This window comes from Muntiacus reevesi, chromosome 5 (genome assembly GCF_963930625.1).
Source record: "Muntiacus reevesi chromosome 5, mMunRee1.1, whole genome shotgun sequence".
Classification (NCBI taxonomy): domain Eukaryota; kingdom Metazoa; phylum Chordata; class Mammalia; order Artiodactyla; family Cervidae; genus Muntiacus; species Muntiacus reevesi.
In genome coordinates, this window is record NC_089253.1 from 41,908,206 (window position 1) to 41,925,355 (window position 17,150).

The 17,150-nt window shown below is 49.4% G+C and overlaps 1 protein-coding gene across 3 annotated transcripts; it reads left to right on the forward strand.

Annotated features, from left to right (window-relative positions):
- The first annotated feature begins 2,173 nt into the window (after positions 1 to 2,173).
- SF3B2 (splicing factor 3b subunit 2) lies at positions 2,174 to 17,108 on the forward strand. Of its 3 annotated transcripts, none has more exons than XM_065937778.1 (22): positions 2,174 to 2,339; positions 2,508 to 2,557; positions 2,844 to 2,918; positions 4,001 to 4,249; positions 4,463 to 4,513; positions 5,724 to 5,841; positions 6,151 to 6,251; positions 6,614 to 6,710; positions 6,865 to 6,956; positions 8,715 to 8,930; positions 9,076 to 9,213; positions 9,393 to 9,473; positions 9,654 to 9,881; positions 10,747 to 10,896; positions 11,552 to 11,641; positions 11,751 to 11,858; positions 12,659 to 12,766; positions 13,055 to 13,197; positions 13,290 to 13,391; positions 16,147 to 16,246; positions 16,351 to 16,536; positions 16,873 to 17,108. In XM_065937778.1, exons 1-22 carry the CDS (start codon positions 2,207 to 2,209, stop codon positions 16,942 to 16,944), a joined length of 2,688 nt encoding a protein of 895 aa, XP_065793850.1. In that variant the 5' UTR covers positions 2,174 to 2,206; the 3' UTR covers positions 16,945 to 17,108. The 3 variants fall into 3 exon arrangements, with proteins under 3 accessions (XP_065793850.1, XP_065793852.1, XP_065793851.1); XM_065937780.1 differs by having other exon boundaries at positions 4,466 to 4,513; XM_065937779.1 differs by having other exon boundaries at positions 2,511 to 2,557.
- The last annotated feature ends 42 nt before the right edge of the window (positions 17,109 to 17,150 follow it).

Sequence of the window (17,150 nt, forward strand, 5' to 3'; positions counted from 1 at the left end):
CCAGAGCCCCACATTGAGTTACGTGGTTCTCATGAACCCCTGCTTTCTATTGCTGTCTCTGCCTGGTGTGGCCAGGATCCTGGAGCTGAGGCAGCCACCCAAAGCTGGGGCTGGAAGGGGCTGGATTCCATTCTAGACCCACACAGATACACAGGTGTTGTGTGAGGGTCCTTACTAAGCAGGAGGGAATGGGGAATCTGAGAGTCAAGAGAACTGCTTGTGTTCCGTTTGGCCCCTTGGGGATGTCAGTTTCTCTCTGCCCGTCTTCCCTTCTGCACAATTGGAAGAGGGTCATATCCTGTCCAGGTCCCAAGGCTTTTATCATCAAATGAACACCCCGCCTGGCCTGTCCCTTTCTGGTCCTGGTCACACTTCATCCTCACGCATCAGCCCTTAGTTTATCCTGCCTCAGAGACCCCCAAGTTTTTCCCTAGCACATACATATGCCTTGGGGCCTCTGGCCTCAGATGACTTGCCAGTGGCTCTCCAGTTACAGTGAGCAGAAAGACATTTCCTTTGCATCAGGAATGGTTCTGCCTGAGTGGGCTGACAAGCTGGAGGGCTGGGGGGCACTGCTGTTCTTTCTTCTGTCCTTTCTGGGTTTGGCATCTCCTCTGGGAATGTCAGGAGACTGGGATGATGTTAGTGATGAAAAGGGGGAGGGTTTAGGTTTGGGCAGGAGCAAAGAGAATTTCCTAGCCAGGGTGAGGTTGCAAGCAACCTTCCTGGCCCAGTCCTTTGTCTATCCTAAACCTCACCTTCCCTGGACCTGACATCCCGTTCTTTTTCCCCTCCTCCCAGCTACTCCTCTGTTGGGGGTGATCCTTGAAATAGAGCATGCTAGAGAGAAGGTCTGAGGGATGTGGGTGTGGAGGGCAGGGAGAAGGAATAGAGACCATTTTGAGTTGCTCAGCTCGCTCATCCAACACAAATATATGCACACTGGCTGAGACCTGGCTGTCCGTGAGAGAACAGCACTAGAATTGGAGGGGGATCTCAGAGCGAGAGGCAGAGGTGGGAAGATGAACTGAACTGACTGATCAGGACCGGGAGAAGCAGAAGGTGGGCAAGCAAGGGGCACCTGCCCATCCCTCCCTCAGGGTCATAGGCCGCTGGTGGGGTAGGACAGCACCAGACAGGGTCTGCTGCGCCAGTAGGCTGGTGGGGATGAGGGAAGAAAAGGTCCTGAGTTTATTTCCTCTTTCTTTTTTGGCCTTGCCGTGCGGCTTATGGGATCTTAGTTACCGGACCACGGATGGAACCCGGGTTTCCGCATTGAAAGCACTGAGTCCTATCCCCTGGACTACCAGGGAATTCCCCTGCGTTTATTTTCAAGACTAAAAAGGATCCAAATCTTGTCGCTTAAGGCTGCTTTTTTTTTTTTCTTTCAGTAATAATTTATTGAGCACCTCTAACGCCAGGTACTGTGAGACAGTAAAAACCCTTGTCTCGGGAGTTGTAAGTGCAGAGAAGGGGCAAGAAAGATTTCAAAACAAACGGTGTAGGTTTGGCCGCTCCAGGGCAGGAAAGGCGGGAGACAGCTTAGTGTAGATGACATTTGAGCCGGCCAGGAAGGTGGAAAAAGGGGCTTTAGTGTGGCCCTTCCCCCAGGTCGGCAGCTGGATCTCAGCCCGGAGGGCCGGCTTCGCTCCCGGCTCCGATCTCCTTTCAGCCCATTCATCCATGCCTGGGCCGGGGGTGGGCGGGCAGACAATCAGACACTGTTTTATCACAGGCATCGGCGGCAAACTCCCGCTTGGCGCCCACAGCGCGCGACCGCCGGGGGAACGAGTCCCTGGAGAACGTAAGCGTCCGGGCCTCTCAAGCCCAACCAGGGAGGAGCGCCGCAAGGCGGGAGGTCTGCGCTGAGGCCAGTGAGATGCAGAAAGCACGCCCTTCGGGCAGGACCTGCTTTCCCCACAGCCCCGCCCCGGCTCTGGCCTGCAGTGTTCCCGGCGTCGCCGCCGGTCGCGATCCTCCCGGATTTGGATCCGCAGAGACCGTGACCTGTGCACTACAACTCCCAGAAGGCTTCGCGACCAGGCTCCCTAAGGAGCATTGGCGAACGGCAGGGGGTGGGTCTTAATGGGAACTGCCAGGCAACCCTCGAGCGGACGTGGCGTATGGCCCTACCGGAAGTTCCGGGAAGTGGGACCGGAGGCTGGTCCGAGCTTCCGGGTTGGTCGCGCGCCTTCCTGCGGCTAAGATGGCGGCCGAGCATCCCGAGCCTCCTAAGGGAGAGTTGCAGCTGCCGCCGCCGCCACCACCTGGGCACTATGGTGCCTGGGCTGCCCAGGAGCTTCAGGCCAAATTAGCAGAGATCGGAGCTCCCATCCAGGGTGAGGAGCATGGGAAGTCAAGAGCCGGAAAGTGCAGGCCTGCGGGGAAGCGGAGCTGGTTACCCCGGAGACCCAGGGGTGTGGGTTGGAGGCTGGGCGCGGGGGCCTGACTTGGGCAGGCTGGCCTGCTCCGCCTGACCTACCCCGTTGATCCTGTGCTTTGCTTAGCAGGGAGTCGCGAGGAGCTCGTGGAGCGATTGCAGACTTACACTCGCCAAGTAAGTGTTGGTGGCGGGACATGAGGATAGGCCGAGCCTTTGCAGGAGGCATTAATGACCCGTTACAACGCGGTCTTCGTTGTTTACGAATCTCGGTACAGCAAGTGGGGTCTTGGCTGCTGCTTGTCTGCCGTGTAATTGCTTTTATATATATCGTTTCTCGCCAGAATCCATTCCGAGGTCTGGCAGACAGTCACTGAGTAAATTTTGTTGACTAGATGAGAGCGAACGCAGTTTCATGCAACAGCTCCTTTTAGACTGACCTAGAATCTTTTCTCTTTCACAGACTGGCATCGTCCTGAATCGTCCCGTTCTGAGAGGTGAAGATGGGGACAAAGCTGCCCCTCCTATGTCAGCACAGGTAAGGAGGGGGTCTCACTTGATAAAATTCTTTTCTGCTCAGAGTAGCCCCTCCTCAGAGCATACAGAGGAATGCATCTAACTCATTGGGCAGGGAGGTACACTGATGAAAGAACTGGGAACTCCTCAGTTCTTCCTTCGTCCAGACTCTTACTTCCTTTCTCAGATTTCATGTATCATTTAAGATTCAGCTTAAATATCTGGAAACCTGATATAATCTTCCCCTAGCTGGAAGTAATCACTCTCTTCTCTGCCCTTCCAGTGCAGAGTTCCCATGTTATTCAGTGAGAAATTAGGGCTTACTCTCTGATTTAATTTCATACTATCTATATTTAATCAGTCACTGGGGCATACTGGGTCTTATTTATTTAAATTCTCTGAATTTCCATGTCTTTTCTGATCCACGATTTGATTGTTTTTCTGTAGAGCAGTGGCCCTGACTTGGGGTCCAGGGACTTCTATGTGTGGCATAAGAAGGTTTTTATTTTTTGAAGGGAGGAGGAGTTTTTAGATGGCCTTTAGAGGTGTCCTTGAGTCTCCTGAAATTGTATGTGAAGTCTGTGTTCATGATGTTTTTCTGGGACAGAGTTGACAGCTTTCATCAGTTGGTGCCGCAGAGTTAATATGCTCTTCTCTCGATCCTGCTGTAGGGTATTCTTTTCTTTCTTTCTTTATACTTCTGGCTGCACTGGGTCTTCATTGCTGCGTGCGGCCCTTTCCAGTTGAAGTGAGCACAGAACTACTGTTGAGTTGCAGTGTGCGGCCTTCCCACTGCAGTGGCCTTTTGCAGAGCACGGGCTCCAGGGTATGCAGGTTTCAGCAGCTGCAGCACACGTGGCACATGGGCTTAGTTGCCCCTCAGCTCGTGGAATCTTCCTAGAGCAGGACTCGAACCCATGTCCCCTGCATTGAGCGGATTCTTAACCACTGGACCATTAGGGAAGCCCATAGTATTTTCTTGAATGCAAGAATTGTGCATCATTTGACTTTGAATCCCAGTGCCAGCCTTATATTAGTTCCCCAGCACATGCCTGCCATTACATAAATGCTTCGTAGTTAACGGTCTTATTTTTTTCCCCACAGCTCTCGGGGATTCCCATGCCGCCCCCACCCATGGGTCTCCCTCCTCTACAACCCCCTCCACCACCCCCGCCACCCCCACCTGGCCTTGGCCTTGGCTTTCCTATGGCAGTTGGACCCCGCCCACCAAACTTGGGGCCGCCTCCTCCTCTCCGGGTGGGCGAGCCCGTGGCGCTGTCTGAGGAAGAGCGGCTGAAGCTGGCGCAGCAACAGGCAGCATTGCTGATGCAGCAGGAGGAGCGTGCCAAGCAGGTAGGGAGGGTGGCAGCCCAAGCCTGGGTCCCACCAAGGTCCTGAAAGGGGAGTGGGGCCTCCGGGGGAGCCGGATCCTGGGGCCAAGGCGTCTGGGAAGATCTGGACCCAAGTCTTTGGGGCATAGGCTGGAAGAGCAGACCGGGAAGCAGAGTTGTGGCAGCCTGGCTGGTGGGGTGTGGGTGCTGGTATGAGCTTATTTTCTTTTTTAAGCAGGGGGACCATTCACTGAAGGAACATGAACTTTTGGAGCAGCAGAAGCGGGTAATGCCTCCCTCATCCTCACCTTTGACCCCCATAGTCTAATCCATCGTCTGTCACTTCTAGTGCTTACTGTCTAAAATTAGCAGTGCCATTCAGGTTTCCCATGGAGATTACCTCATCCTCATCTAAGTTCCAGTATCTCCCAAATAATTCTTTCTTTCACGTAGCCAAGGAGTTGGTAATCTGTGGACTATAGCCTGTTTTTGTATTGCCTGTGATGTAAGGATGGTTTTTATATATTTGAAGGACTGTTTTGGGGAGACAGGGGAAAGGAATTTACAACAGTCTACAAACAAACCAGATATTTACTGACTGGCTCATTACAGAAACAGTTTCCTGACCCCTACTGGGCTTCTCTGATGGCTCAGTGGGTAAAGAGTCTGCCTTCAGGAGACACAGGAGATGTGGGTTTGATCCCTGGGTCGGGAAGATCCCCTGGAGAAAGAAATGGCAACCCACTCCAGTATTTTTGCTTGAAAAATCCCATGGACCAGAGGAACCTGGCAGGCTGTATAGCCCATGGAGTTGCAAAGAGTCAGACATGACTGAGCAACTAAGCACCCACGCATGCATGATCCCTACCAGTCTTAAGTGACTGGTACATCGTTTTAGGTACATTGGAGAGGATTCTGGGCTAATTTAGTCATTTGTATCAGACTTAGTTTAAATGTGGTGTGTTTAAGTTAGGGAATGATACATAAGATCCTCAGTTACTGAGATGCATTGTATCAGTTGTTACCAACTAGATTATTCAGGAGTATTAGGAGATAAACATTGACAGGAACAAACATGGAGATACTTACAGAGTATTGTCTTTGCCCAGATTGTGGTAGATCTTGAGGGGTCAGTACAAGAAAATAATTTATTGTTCTTAGAAATAACTTTTATCTTTTGGGAAGAAATCTTGTTAAAACAATAGGCAGTGTTTACTAAATATTAAAAAAAAAAATTATTAGGAACCAGCGTTTTCTTTGGATTTTTCTTGGTGTCATTTCCAGGAGTTTTCTTTTGTTCTGAGAGGGCTCTTTCATTTAGATCAAGAGTGTGGAAGCATGGGGGTGGCAAGGAAATCAGAGTGCTGGTGGTACCTGATTAACCTGTGCTGGTACCTGATTAATCTGTTACCTGGCTGAAAGGCTGCATTTGCTGGGGGCTGCCTGCCCAGTGGATTTCCAGAGCTGTGTCCCCAGCTCCTACTTCCCTCTCGTAGGCCGCTGTGTTACTGGAGCAGGAACGACAGCAGGAGATTGCCAAGATGGGCACCCCCGTCCCTCGGCCCCCACAAGACATGGGCCAGATTGGTGTTCGCACTCCTCTGGGTCCTCGAGGTAAGATTCTAGAAATGGAAGGGAAGGGCTAGGAAGGTGACGGAATTTTTTAACTTAAGTATATGTCACAAAAAAGTACACATATTGTAAGTGTATAGTTCAGTGAGTTTTCACAAACAACACACCTATACAACTAACACTTGGTCCAAGAACCAAGATTATTAGCACCTCAGAAGCCCTCCTTGCTCCCTTCTAGCCCTTCCTCTTCTCCCGAGGGTAACCATTACCCTGGCTCTGAAGCAAGGAAGGTAAATTTTAAGATGTGTGACTTATCTTTTCTGACATTAGATGTTTTTTTCCTCCTCTCAGTGGCTGCTCCAGTGGGCCCCACTCCCACTGTTCTGCCTATGGGGGCCCCCGTTCCTCGGCCCCGTGGTCCCCCACCACCCCCTGGAGATGAGAACAGAGAGGTGAGATTGCAGGGTTCTTCCTGGGAACAGGGGAGTGTTTTAGAAGGGGACTGTTTCTCGATTTTTAGAGAAGGATTCAAGAGAAGATGGGAGAACTTCTGGGGGTGGGGTTGGTTGGTGGAGGGGATCCATATTTACTTAAAACACACTTAGGTAGGGCAGGAAATCAGTCGGGTCTGGCAGACATTTCTAGGGTGAGGTTCAGGGGTTCACTCTGAGGGATACTAAGGTGTAGTTGAATCCACTTGGTGTCCACTGTCAATGTTCCCAGTGCCTGGCCAGCAGCCTTTCAAGTCCAAGAAGTAGAAGTCGAGGAAAAAGGGCCCTATGATCACCCCCTCTTCCTGGCTTGTCTCTGGCAGATGGATGACCCCTCTGTGGGCCCTAAGATCCCCCAGGCTTTGGAAAAGATCCTGCAGCTGAAGGAGAGCCGCCAGGAAGAGATGAACTCTCAGCAGGGTGAGTCTGAAGGGCTACAAGGACAGAGCCTGCAGAGCTGGGGCCAAGTCTGCCTTCCGCCTCCCCTCCCCGGAGGAGGATTCTAGAGAGAAACTGGCTCTGGGAACAGAGGGGTTGCGGTGAAGAGATTGATGGCCATCTTCCTCCCTTACAGAGGAAGAGGAGATGGAAACAGACACCCGGTCATCCCTGGGCCACTCAGCATCAGAAACTGAGGAGGACACGATGTCTGTATCCAAGAAGGAGGTATGGGGGGAGCTGGATCTGGAAGGGGTGTTGGAGAGAGGGTTTGGGCACTAAAAGAATCCTGTCCCAGATCGTCCATAGTTAGTAGCTGCTAGGACTTCCCTCGCGGTTCAGTGGTTAAGACTGTGCTTCCACTGCAGAGGGCACAGTTTGATCCCTGGTTGGGAAACTAAGATCCTGCATGCTCTACAGTGAGGCCAAAAAAAAAAGTTAGTAGCTGCTGTCTCATGCCACTTCTTCGTCCAAAGTACCTTCAGTTCAGTTGCTCAGTCGTGTCTGACTATTTGCGACCCCATGAATCTCAGCATGCCAGGCCTCCCTGTCCATCAACAACTCCCGGAGTTTACTCAAACTCATGTCCGTTGAGTCGGTGATGCCATCCAGCCATCTCATCTGTTCTCCCCTTCTCCTCCTGCCCCCAACCCCTCCCAGCATCAGGGTCTTTTCCAGTGAGTCAACTCTTCGCATGAGGTGGCCAGAGTATTGGAGTTTTAGCTTCAGTGTCAGTCCTTCTAATGAACACCGAGGACTGATCTCCTTTAGGATGGACTGGTTGGATCTCTTTGCAGTCCAAGGGACTCTCAAGAGTCTTCTCCAACACCACAGTTCAAAAGCATCAATTCTTCGGCATTCAGCTTTCTTTATAGTCCAACTCTCACATCCATACATGACCACTGAAAAAACCATAGCCTTGACTAGATGGACCTTTGTTGGCAGAGTAATGTCTCTGCTTTTTAATATGCTATCTAGTTTGGTCATAATTTTCCTTCCAAGGAGTAAGCATCTTTTAATTTACATGGCTGCAATCATCATCTGCAGTGATTTTGGAGCCCAAAAAAATAGTCAGGCACTGTTTCCACTGTTTCCCCATCTATTTGCCATGAGGTGATGGGACCAGATGCCATGATCTTAGTTTTCTGAATGTTGAGCTTTAAGCCAACTTTTTCACTCTCCTCTTTCACTTTCATCAAGAGGCTTTAGTTCCTCTTCACTTTCTGCCATAAGGGTGGTGTCCTCTGCATATCTGAGGTTATTGATATTTCTCCCGGCAATCTTGATTCCAGCTTGTGCTTCTTCCAACCCAGTGTTTCTCATGATGTACTCTGCATATAAGTTAAATAAGCAGGGTGACAATATACAGCCTTGATGTACTCCTTTCCCTATTTGGAACCAGTCTGTTGTTCCATGTCCAGTTCTCACTGTTGCGTCCTGACCTGCATTCAGGTTTCTCAAGAGGCAGGTCAGGTGGTCTGGTATGCCCATCTCTTTCAGAATTTCCCACAGTTTATTGTGATCCACACAGTCAAAGGCTTTGGCATAGTCAGTAAAGCAGAAATAGATGTTTTTCTGGAACTCTTGCTTTTTCGATGATCTAGCAGATGTTGGCAGTTTGATCTCTGGTTCCTCTGCCTTTTCTAAAACCAGCTTGAACATCTGGAAGTTCACGGTTCACATATTGCTGAAGCCTGGCTTGGAGAATTTTGAGCATTACTATTTTTTTTTTTATTCAACTGGCCTAAATCCTTTGAGTTCTGAGTGTGATGGATGCCTCCATTTTAGAACTGAAATAACTGAGGTTCAGAAGAGGTGCAGTACTTTACTCAGAGACACACAGTTTGAGCAGGGCCGAACTTTGTGGTCTAACTTCGAGGCCTCTTTTTGCAGTTGCTTGGGGAAAACTGGGTGAGGTGATTAGGGTTAGGAGGCAGGCATGGTGCTTTGATTCTCTGACCTAGTTGGTTTACCGTGTTTTGGCAGAAAAATCGGAAGCGTCGGAACCGAAAGAAGAAAAAAAAGCCCCAGCGTGTGCGTGCGGCGTCCTCTGAGAGCTCTGGGGACCGAGATAAAGAGTCAGGCCGCTCTCGGGGCTCGGAATCCCCAGCAGCCGACGTGGAAATTGAGTATGTGACCGAAGAGCCTGAGATTTACGAGCCCAACTTCATCTTCTTCAAGAGGATTTTTGAGGCTTTCAAGGTACAAGGAGCAGGGCACTCGGAAGGGGCACTGCTGAGCCGGGTCGGGGTGAGGGGGTGGGTGTCTTTTCAGAACCAGCTTCAGGAACCTGGGGTGGGGGGGGGGTGGGCCCAGGGCTGGGGTTCCACGCTGTCTGTCTCGTCAGCTCACCGATGACGTGAAGAAGGAGAAGGAAAAGGAGCCAGAGAAGCTTGACAAAATGGAGAACTCTGCGGTGCCCAAGAAGAAGGGCTTTGAGGAGGAGCACAAGGATAGCGATGACGACAGCAGCGATGACGAACAGGTGAGGCCACGCCCCGGAAACAAGGGCTCTGGGGGCGAGTGACTGCGATGCATCCTGCAAGGGACCGCGGTGACCTCTTGCAGGGGAGAAGTCCTTTGGTGGCTTAAGTTTCAGGGTAAGCTGGGAGGTCTCATGGCGCCTAAGAGTCCCACTCACAAGAGAAGATTGTTCTGTTCTAGGAAAAGAAGCCGGAAGCCCCCAAACTGTCCAAGAAGAAGCTGCGCCGAATGAACCGCTTCACCGTGGCTGAGCTCAAGCAGGTGAGCGCTGAGACCCTGAGGTGCTCCCGCAGGCCCTGGAGCCCAGGAGCTCCCGGAACCTCCAGGGTATAGGGAGGCAGGCTTTGAAGGAGGCCCAGGATGGCCCTCTAGAGGAAGGGAAGGCAGGCAGCTTTAAGTCAGAAGCTCAGACTCTGCAGACGGATGCTGCTGTGTTTCCAGCTGGTGGCTCGGCCCGATGTCGTCGAGATGCACGATGTGACCGCGCAGGACCCCAAGCTCTTGGTTCACCTCAAGGCCACGCGGAATTCTGTGCCTGTGCCACGCCACTGGTGTTTCAAGCGCAAGTACCTACAGGGCAAACGAGGCATTGAGAAGCCCCCCTTTGAGCTGCCCGACTTCATCAAACGCACAGGCATCCAGGAGATGCGGGAGGCCCTGCAGGAGAAGGTGAGGGCCTGGCTGGCTCTCAGAGCTGCGCTAGGGGATCCGCTCCTTAGCTGCCACCTGCTTCAGAATTGTATCTGGCTCCTCAAACCCCCCTCCATGTTAACTGTTTGATTGTTGATCCTTCGTTTTACACGTCAGCACTGCATAGGACACATGGGGGCAGGGAGGGCAGGAGGGGAAGGACAGCTCCTGAAAGGCAGACCTCACCTCTCTGCTCAGAGCCGGCTCCCTGCCCCTGCTGAGACTGCTGGTTCCTTGCGGCTCTGTTTGCCCCTTTGTCTGTCCCCCTGACTCTGTCCCCCTGCCTGCATGCACTCTGCAAGTTCTGTTTGAGCCGCACACCGTGACTCCTTCCTCTGCAGGTTGCTTTTGACTGTTTGGTAGTTCTCTGCCTGCTGTGTGAATTGATGCCCTTGAGGCTAGAAATGTATGGTGATTGTTTAACTTCCTAAATTCCAAAATTTTAATTAAATACTCTGCTTAGGTCATCAGAGTATTTTTGTGTGTAGTGCGCAGATTCAGGAGGTACCAAAGTACATGGTGCAAAGCCTGCCTCCGAGGTAGACTCTTGTCACCTACTTTTCTGCAGAGGCAACTGATGAGGTCAGTCTTTTGATCAGATTGCTTTCAAAATATTTAACATACATAGCTGAGGGTGATTTCATATGTTGCATCTGTTTTGTTCAGTGTGGATCACATTTTGAGGGACTTGAGCAGGAAGGATTTTGGTGGCTTCTGTGATGAGATAAATGAGGTTTCCCTCTGTCTCTTGGGAGCAGGGATTTGGGCCTACCAAGAGTTGAACTTGGTGTTGTGAACACCAAGTGAACTTGGTTTTATGGTGTGTCTTTTGCCATTCTCACAGGAAGAACAGAAAACCATGAAGTCAAAAATGCGAGAGAAGGTTCGGCCCAAGATGGGGAAGATCGACATTGACTACCAGAAACTGCATGACGCCTTTTTCAAGTGGCAGACCAAGCCGAAGCTGACCATCCATGGGGACCTGTACTATGAGGTTCGGGGGGCACGGGGAGGCAACGCTGGGCCTTGGTCATGGCTGTGTCACTCTGGGTCAGAAGGGCTCTGGAAGCAGGTATGGTGGCCCCTCCCCTCAGCCTTCGCATTGTCCATCAACTCCCCTTGGATGGGATGGAATTTGGAATAAGGTGGTCCTCTGAAGGAGATATGCAGGTCATGTTTTGAGGTGATCATTGTTGATGGTGGGTGGTTTGGGAATAGAGGGGCCAGGGGCGGGTACTTTTTAGATACACCTCGTATTGGGTAGGAGAAAAGGTTTTCTTTTTTTTTCCTGAGCCTTAAAATATTTATTGCCATGATATCTTGGGAATTTTGAGGTGGAAGGACCTTCATTCTTCTCAAATGTCTTCATTTAGCAGATGAGATAGCCAGTCCTTAAACCTGACCATGTTCTCCTAGTGGGTTAATGGCTGCGCTGGGAGTCTTGCCTCTTCCCCTCCTTCCTGGCCTTTATTCCTTTCCTACTGTAGCCAGGGAAAGAAGTGAGAGAATCAGGTGGGAACTGGCAGCCCCCACCAGGACTCCATGTCTGCCGTGGATTGGGACTTCTCTTTGTTCTCATGTCCTCTTGCAATTGACCTCCCAGCATGTGTCTGGAGTCCACAATACCGCATACTTGGCTTTTTCCTCAGGGGAAGGAGTTTGAGACACGGCTGAAGGAGAAGAAGCCAGGAGATCTGTCTGATGAGCTGAGGATTTCCTTGGGGATGCCAGTAGGACCAGTAAGTGCCAGTTACCCGACTGGGAAAGAAGAGAAGGGGCTGCTAATTGAGGTGGGAGGGAGACAGAGGGATACGGTTGGCAGATGATATCCTGCGCTCTCTCCTGCAGAATGCCCACAAGGTCCCTCCCCCGTGGCTGATTGCCATGCAGCGATATGGACCACCCCCGTCATACCCCAACCTGAAAATCCCTGGGCTGAACTCGCCTATCCCCGAGGTGAGTGCCGTCCTTGCTTTCATTCTTAGCTGGCTCTACGTTTTAACTAGAGGATGACTTTTTTCTTTCCTTTTTCATTCTACAGTGTGTTGTGTTTTTTTTTTTTTAAGGAGTAATTGTTTTTTTTTTAAAACCTGAGATATTTGTCATAAAATGCACAAAATGTCCAATCAGAATTGATAAGTACAAAGAAGAAAACACACCATCCACATTTCACCAATCAAATTTAATATCTGGTGAGTGTGTTCCCAGATATCTCTCTTCCTTTTTTTTCCCCCCAGATATCTCTCTTATATACACATGGATAGACAGACATAATTTTATCTCAAGAATGGCATTAAACTTAGCGTTATTTTAAAATAATAAAACATTAAATAGGAAAAAAAATTAACAAAGTCATTAAAGTGAAGAAAAAAGAGGTAATTGTTCAACTTCAGGTGAAATTTTCTGTCCCTTAACAGAAACAGATTCTGAAAGCTTGCCAAAGTTAGGAAGAATCAGTAAGAAGTTAGAGCTATGTGTTTTAAAGTACATGTTTTCAGTTTCAGACAGTATGACTACAAAGACTGAAATTATTAGCATTTTTTCTGCTTCCCACCTCCCATCCTATTACCTTCTGATTTTTGTTGCTTGCTAATTTTGCTTTGTAATGCTTTCGAACATTTGATTCTTCTTTGTAGTTGTAATCTCAAGAGTTCCCAAGTGCTAATTCTGTACTTTGGAGCATGACTTTTCTCTCAGGCATCAGTGTATTTCTTGGAGCCCAGGCATGGAAGTGATTTGCATTTCCTGTCTTGCAGAGCTGTTCCTTTGGGTACCATGCTGGTGGCTGGGGCAAACCCCCAGTAGATGAGACCGGGAAACCCCTCTATGGGGATGTGTTTGGAACCAATGCTGCTGAATTCCAGGTATGGACTGTGACTAGCAAGCTTGGTCTTACTTTAGGTCATGAAGTTCAGAGATAGTTGGTTTCTAGCTTCATTATCAGAGAGCTGTGTGTTCTGAAGTTTCAAAGTCTGAGAAAGGGGTATACGTTTCCCTGAGATGTAATGCAAGCTCTCCACCAGACTAGACGCTCTCTCTGGGTGGGGATTATTATCTGACTGTTTACTCTTAAATCCCTCCCTTTTACAGCCACTTGACACAGGATACATGTATAGTAAACATTCGTTGAATGAATGAGTGGTGTTTTTCAGACCAAGACTGAGGAAGAAGAGATTGATCGGACCCCTTGGGGGGAGCTCGAGCCATCTGATGAAGAGTCTTCAGAAGAAGAGGAAGAGGAGGAAAGTGATGAAGATAAGCCAGATGAGACTGGCTTCATTACCCCTGCAGACAGGTGGGGGAAGCAAGAGAGTCTGCCTCTTCTCAGTGGTCTGTTTGTGTGTGGGGACCTTGTCTCTACTCCAGAGCTTGTATCTCTCTCCACAGTGGCCTCATCACTCCTGGAGGGTTCTCGTCAGTGCCAGCTGGAATGGAGACCCCCGAACTCATTGAATTGAGGAAGAAGAAGATTGAGGAGGCGATGGACGGGTGAGTACCAGGCAGGGCTGAGGGGGGAGGATTTTCTAGGTAGCCTGGCTGACTTTCATTCCTCTTGCCTCCCATGTCCACCCGCGCCACCCCCGACACCAGCCTTTTTCTTTTTTTTTTTAACAATTATTGAACACCAGCTCTGTGCCAGGTACTGCTCTAGGCACAGGGGCATCAGCAGTTAAAAAAAGAAAGTCAGGTGAGGTAAACAGGTTGTCAGAGAAGAAGGCAGTTTCAGATGTGGATTGGACATGTAGCAGAAGGAGGCTGAATAATGGAGTGTAGAGGGCTTCAGGTGGTGGGGAAGCCTTTGGGAAGGCTCACAGAGGAGGAGGTATTCGGACTGAGAGCTGGGACAGAAGGAATTGCAAGAGCAAATGGAAGAACACTGGAAATGTTCCTTCCTTTTTGCAAGCTACAGGGTTCCAGGTTGGCAATATTTTCTTCTTTCTTTGCTTTAAAGATGCTGCTCCCAGTGTTTTCTTTCCTGCATTGGTTCTGCCAGGAAATCTGTCATCATCGTTCCATTGTTCCTCTGTGCGTTTATGTCATTTTCTTCTGGCTGCTTTCAAGATTTTCTTTTTATCGCTGTTTTGAAGTTTATGATGTGCAGTGTAGTGAAGGATGTTAGTTTTCTTTGGGTTTGTTTCTTCCTTTTAATGGTTTGATAGTTTTTTATTTTCTTTTCCATTTTCTTTTTTGGCCTTACCTCGAGGCTTGTGGAATTAGATCCCTAACCAGGCATTGAACCTGGGCCCTGGGCCCCAGAAAGCAGAGTCCTAACCACTATACCGCCAGGGAATTCCCATCTTTGGATTTCTTTACTTGGGGTTTGTCACACATCTTGAATCTGTGCATTCATAGTTTTTATTAATTTTGGAAAAATTCTAGCCATTATTTCTCTTATTATTTTTTCCTATTTCTCTTTCTCCTCTTGTTTGGGAACTCCAATTACACATCTGTTAGATTTCTTGAAGTTGTCCTGCTGCTCACTGATGACTCTGTTTATTTAAAAATTTTCTCGTTTCTTTTTGTATTTCATTTTAGAAATTTTTCTATTTGTGTCTTCAAGTTGGCTAGTATTTTTTTCTATTTCTGATCTGACATTAATCCCGTCCAGTGTAGTTTTCATCTCTAGCAGTGTGATTTGGGTCTTGTTATATCTCCTGTGTCTTTTATTAGATTTTTTAACATATGGAATCCAGTTATACTAATATGTGAAAAATATTTATGTATTTAGCTGCACCAGCTCTTAGTTGTGGCACATGAGATTTTCACTGGGGCATGTGGATCTTTAGTTGTGGTATGCAGATTCTTAGATGCGGGCATGTGGGAACTAGTTCCTTGACCAGGGGTGGAACTGGGTCTCCTGCCTTGGGAAGGCAGAGTCTTAGCCACTGGACCACCAGGGACGTGCCCTGTTATAATAACATTTTAAGGTACTTGCTTGCTGTTGCTAACATCTGGGCCAGTTCTGGGTTGGTTTAAATGAACTGATTGTTTTCCTTGGTAAGAATTGTATTTTCATGCCTCTGTATTTCTGGTAATTTTTTATTGATGTTGTGAAATGTACCTTGTCAGGTTAAGGTTCCTATGAATCTTTAGCTTTGTGCAGGGTTATTACCGTTAAGGTGCTTGGAAACAGTTTGTGAGGTTTCTTTCAGGTCCTGCTCTTCAGGTTCATTAGGCAGGACTGAAGCAGTGCTCAATCCTCTCCACTGCTGAGGCACGAGACCCCATACTCCACCCTGTGTCATGTTGATGAGGCACTGTTCCCAGACTGGAGGGAAGAGCAGGCGTGTATGGAACTGCTGGTGCCTTCGGGCGGTTCCTCCTCTGGCCTTGGTACTTTCCTCCCACACAGTCCTCACCCGAGAACTGAGGACTGCAGGGGGTTCTCTGTAGGTCTCTTGAGCTCTTGAGTCGCTGCTTTTTCTTTTTAGGTTCTCTGTCCTGTGATCTTTAGTCGCCTTGGTTTCCCTGCACTTCCAGCTTCACCCCTCCAACTCCTGGAGTCCTCGGGGCTCTTCCAGGAGCTCCCCCTCCTTGTTCTGCAGCCTGGAGACTCATTGCAGTAGGAATCGCCTCACTTGTTTCCTGGCTCTCAGGAACCACTGTCCTTTGTTGCTCATGTCCAGTCACTTGAAAACCACTGTTTCATGTATTTTGTCCAGTGTTTGATTGTTTCAGGTGGGAGGGTAAATCTGGTTCCTATTGTTCCTTGTCCAGAAGCAGAAGTCTCAAGTTTTGCATATTCAAGGAAGAAAAAGAAAGGGTACTAGGGCTAGAACCTAATGAGCAGGGATTAAATAAGGGGTCAGATTATGAACCTTTTAGGTCACAGGGACGAGTTTGGGTTTATTCAAATAATGATATAGGAGCCGCAGAGGATTTTGGACAGAGAAGTGACAGGATCTGAAATCTGTTTTTACGTCTGGCTGCTTAGTGAGGGTGGATTTTCATCTCTTCTGGGGAGGGGGTGGGTAGGAAGTCATAGTCTGGGTTGATACTGGTATATTTACTCTTGGTTTTCGAGTAGAATTCTTTAAATAGGTGATACTTTTTCATCTTATGGGTCTCCATGACCTGTAGAGGCAGCTCGGACATTTTTCCCCTGGGTGTCTGGAATCTCGGGGAAGCCCAGCGGAGCTCAGTGGGGGTGCTGCCCTTATTCTTTTCGTTGTCCCTTCTGGAGACCCTTTCATCCTTTCTTTTTGGGGCTTGACCCCCTTGTTTGCCTCCTTGTCCTTCACAGAAGTGAGACACCTCAGCTGTTCACTGTGTTGCCAGAGAAGAGAACAGCCACTGTAGGGGGCGCCATGATGGGCTCAACCCACATCTATGACATGTCCACGGTGAGCACTCGGAGGACACTGGTTCAGGGGGCTGGGAAAGCGGGCAGGAGCTCCAGCTTCTGAGCCTCGCTTTGGAGAAGACAGTGCTCTGATTTCTTTTCCAGGTTATGAGTCGGAAGGGCCCGGCCCCTGAGCTGCAGGGTGTGGAAGTGGCCCTGGCACCCGAAGAGTTGGAGCTGGATCCCATGGCCATGACCCAGAAGTATGAGGAGCACGTGCGGGAGCAGCAGGCACAAGTGGAGAAAGAAGACTTCAGTGACATGGTGGCCGAGCATGCTGCCAAGCAGAAGGTAGGAGCTCACACGGGGGCCCGGCTGTGTGAGAGCCAGGGACTGGGGCTGCCTTTCTCCGAGGGGTGGTGTCCTCTAGTGGCGAGAGGAAGGGAGGACGCACTGCCTGCTGCCCTGAGCTTCCTGGGTGCTGGGAACCTTGGGAATTCTCCGGCGGGCTGCCCTCTTTAAGGATGATGAAGCTGAGACACAGGAGGGGAAGGAACTCATCTGAGGATTCCAGTTTCTAGTCTTTTTCCACAGATGTATGTGGCTGCGTCAGGCTGCCCACCCTTGTTTTGGAGAATCAGCGGGTTGTTTAACCTGTTGTGACCTGTTTCTCTTTCTCTCCTACAGCAAAAGAAACGGAAAGCTCAGCCTCAGGACAGCCGTGGCGGCAGCAAGAAATATAAGGAGTTCAAATTTTAGGTCCCCGTCTTACACCTGGCCTTCTTTAAAGCCCTTTGCCTGGACATCTGGGCTGCTTCACACTTGGGCCCGAAGAACCAGCTCTCCTGCTATTCCCAAGGCCTTGTCGTTTTCATGTTCTTATTTTAGACCTGTTTTGTAAATAAAGCCGTTTCCCAAGGAAAGAGATGAATATGTAACACTCCTGATCATCCCTCTTTTAGTCC

Coding starts and splice junctions, on each gene's coding strand:
- SF3B2 (XM_065937778.1), top strand. CDS start 2,207: ATGGCGGCCGAGCATCCCGAGCCTCCTAAGGGAGAGTTGCAGCTGCCG. Junction 9,214..9,392: donor ACAGCAGCGATGACGAACAG/GTGAGGCCACGC, acceptor GTTCTGTTCTAG/GAAAAGAAGCCGGAAGCCCC. Junction 12,767..13,054: donor CCAATGCTGCTGAATTCCAG/GTATGGACTGTG, acceptor GGTGTTTTTCAG/ACCAAGACTGAGGAAGAAGA.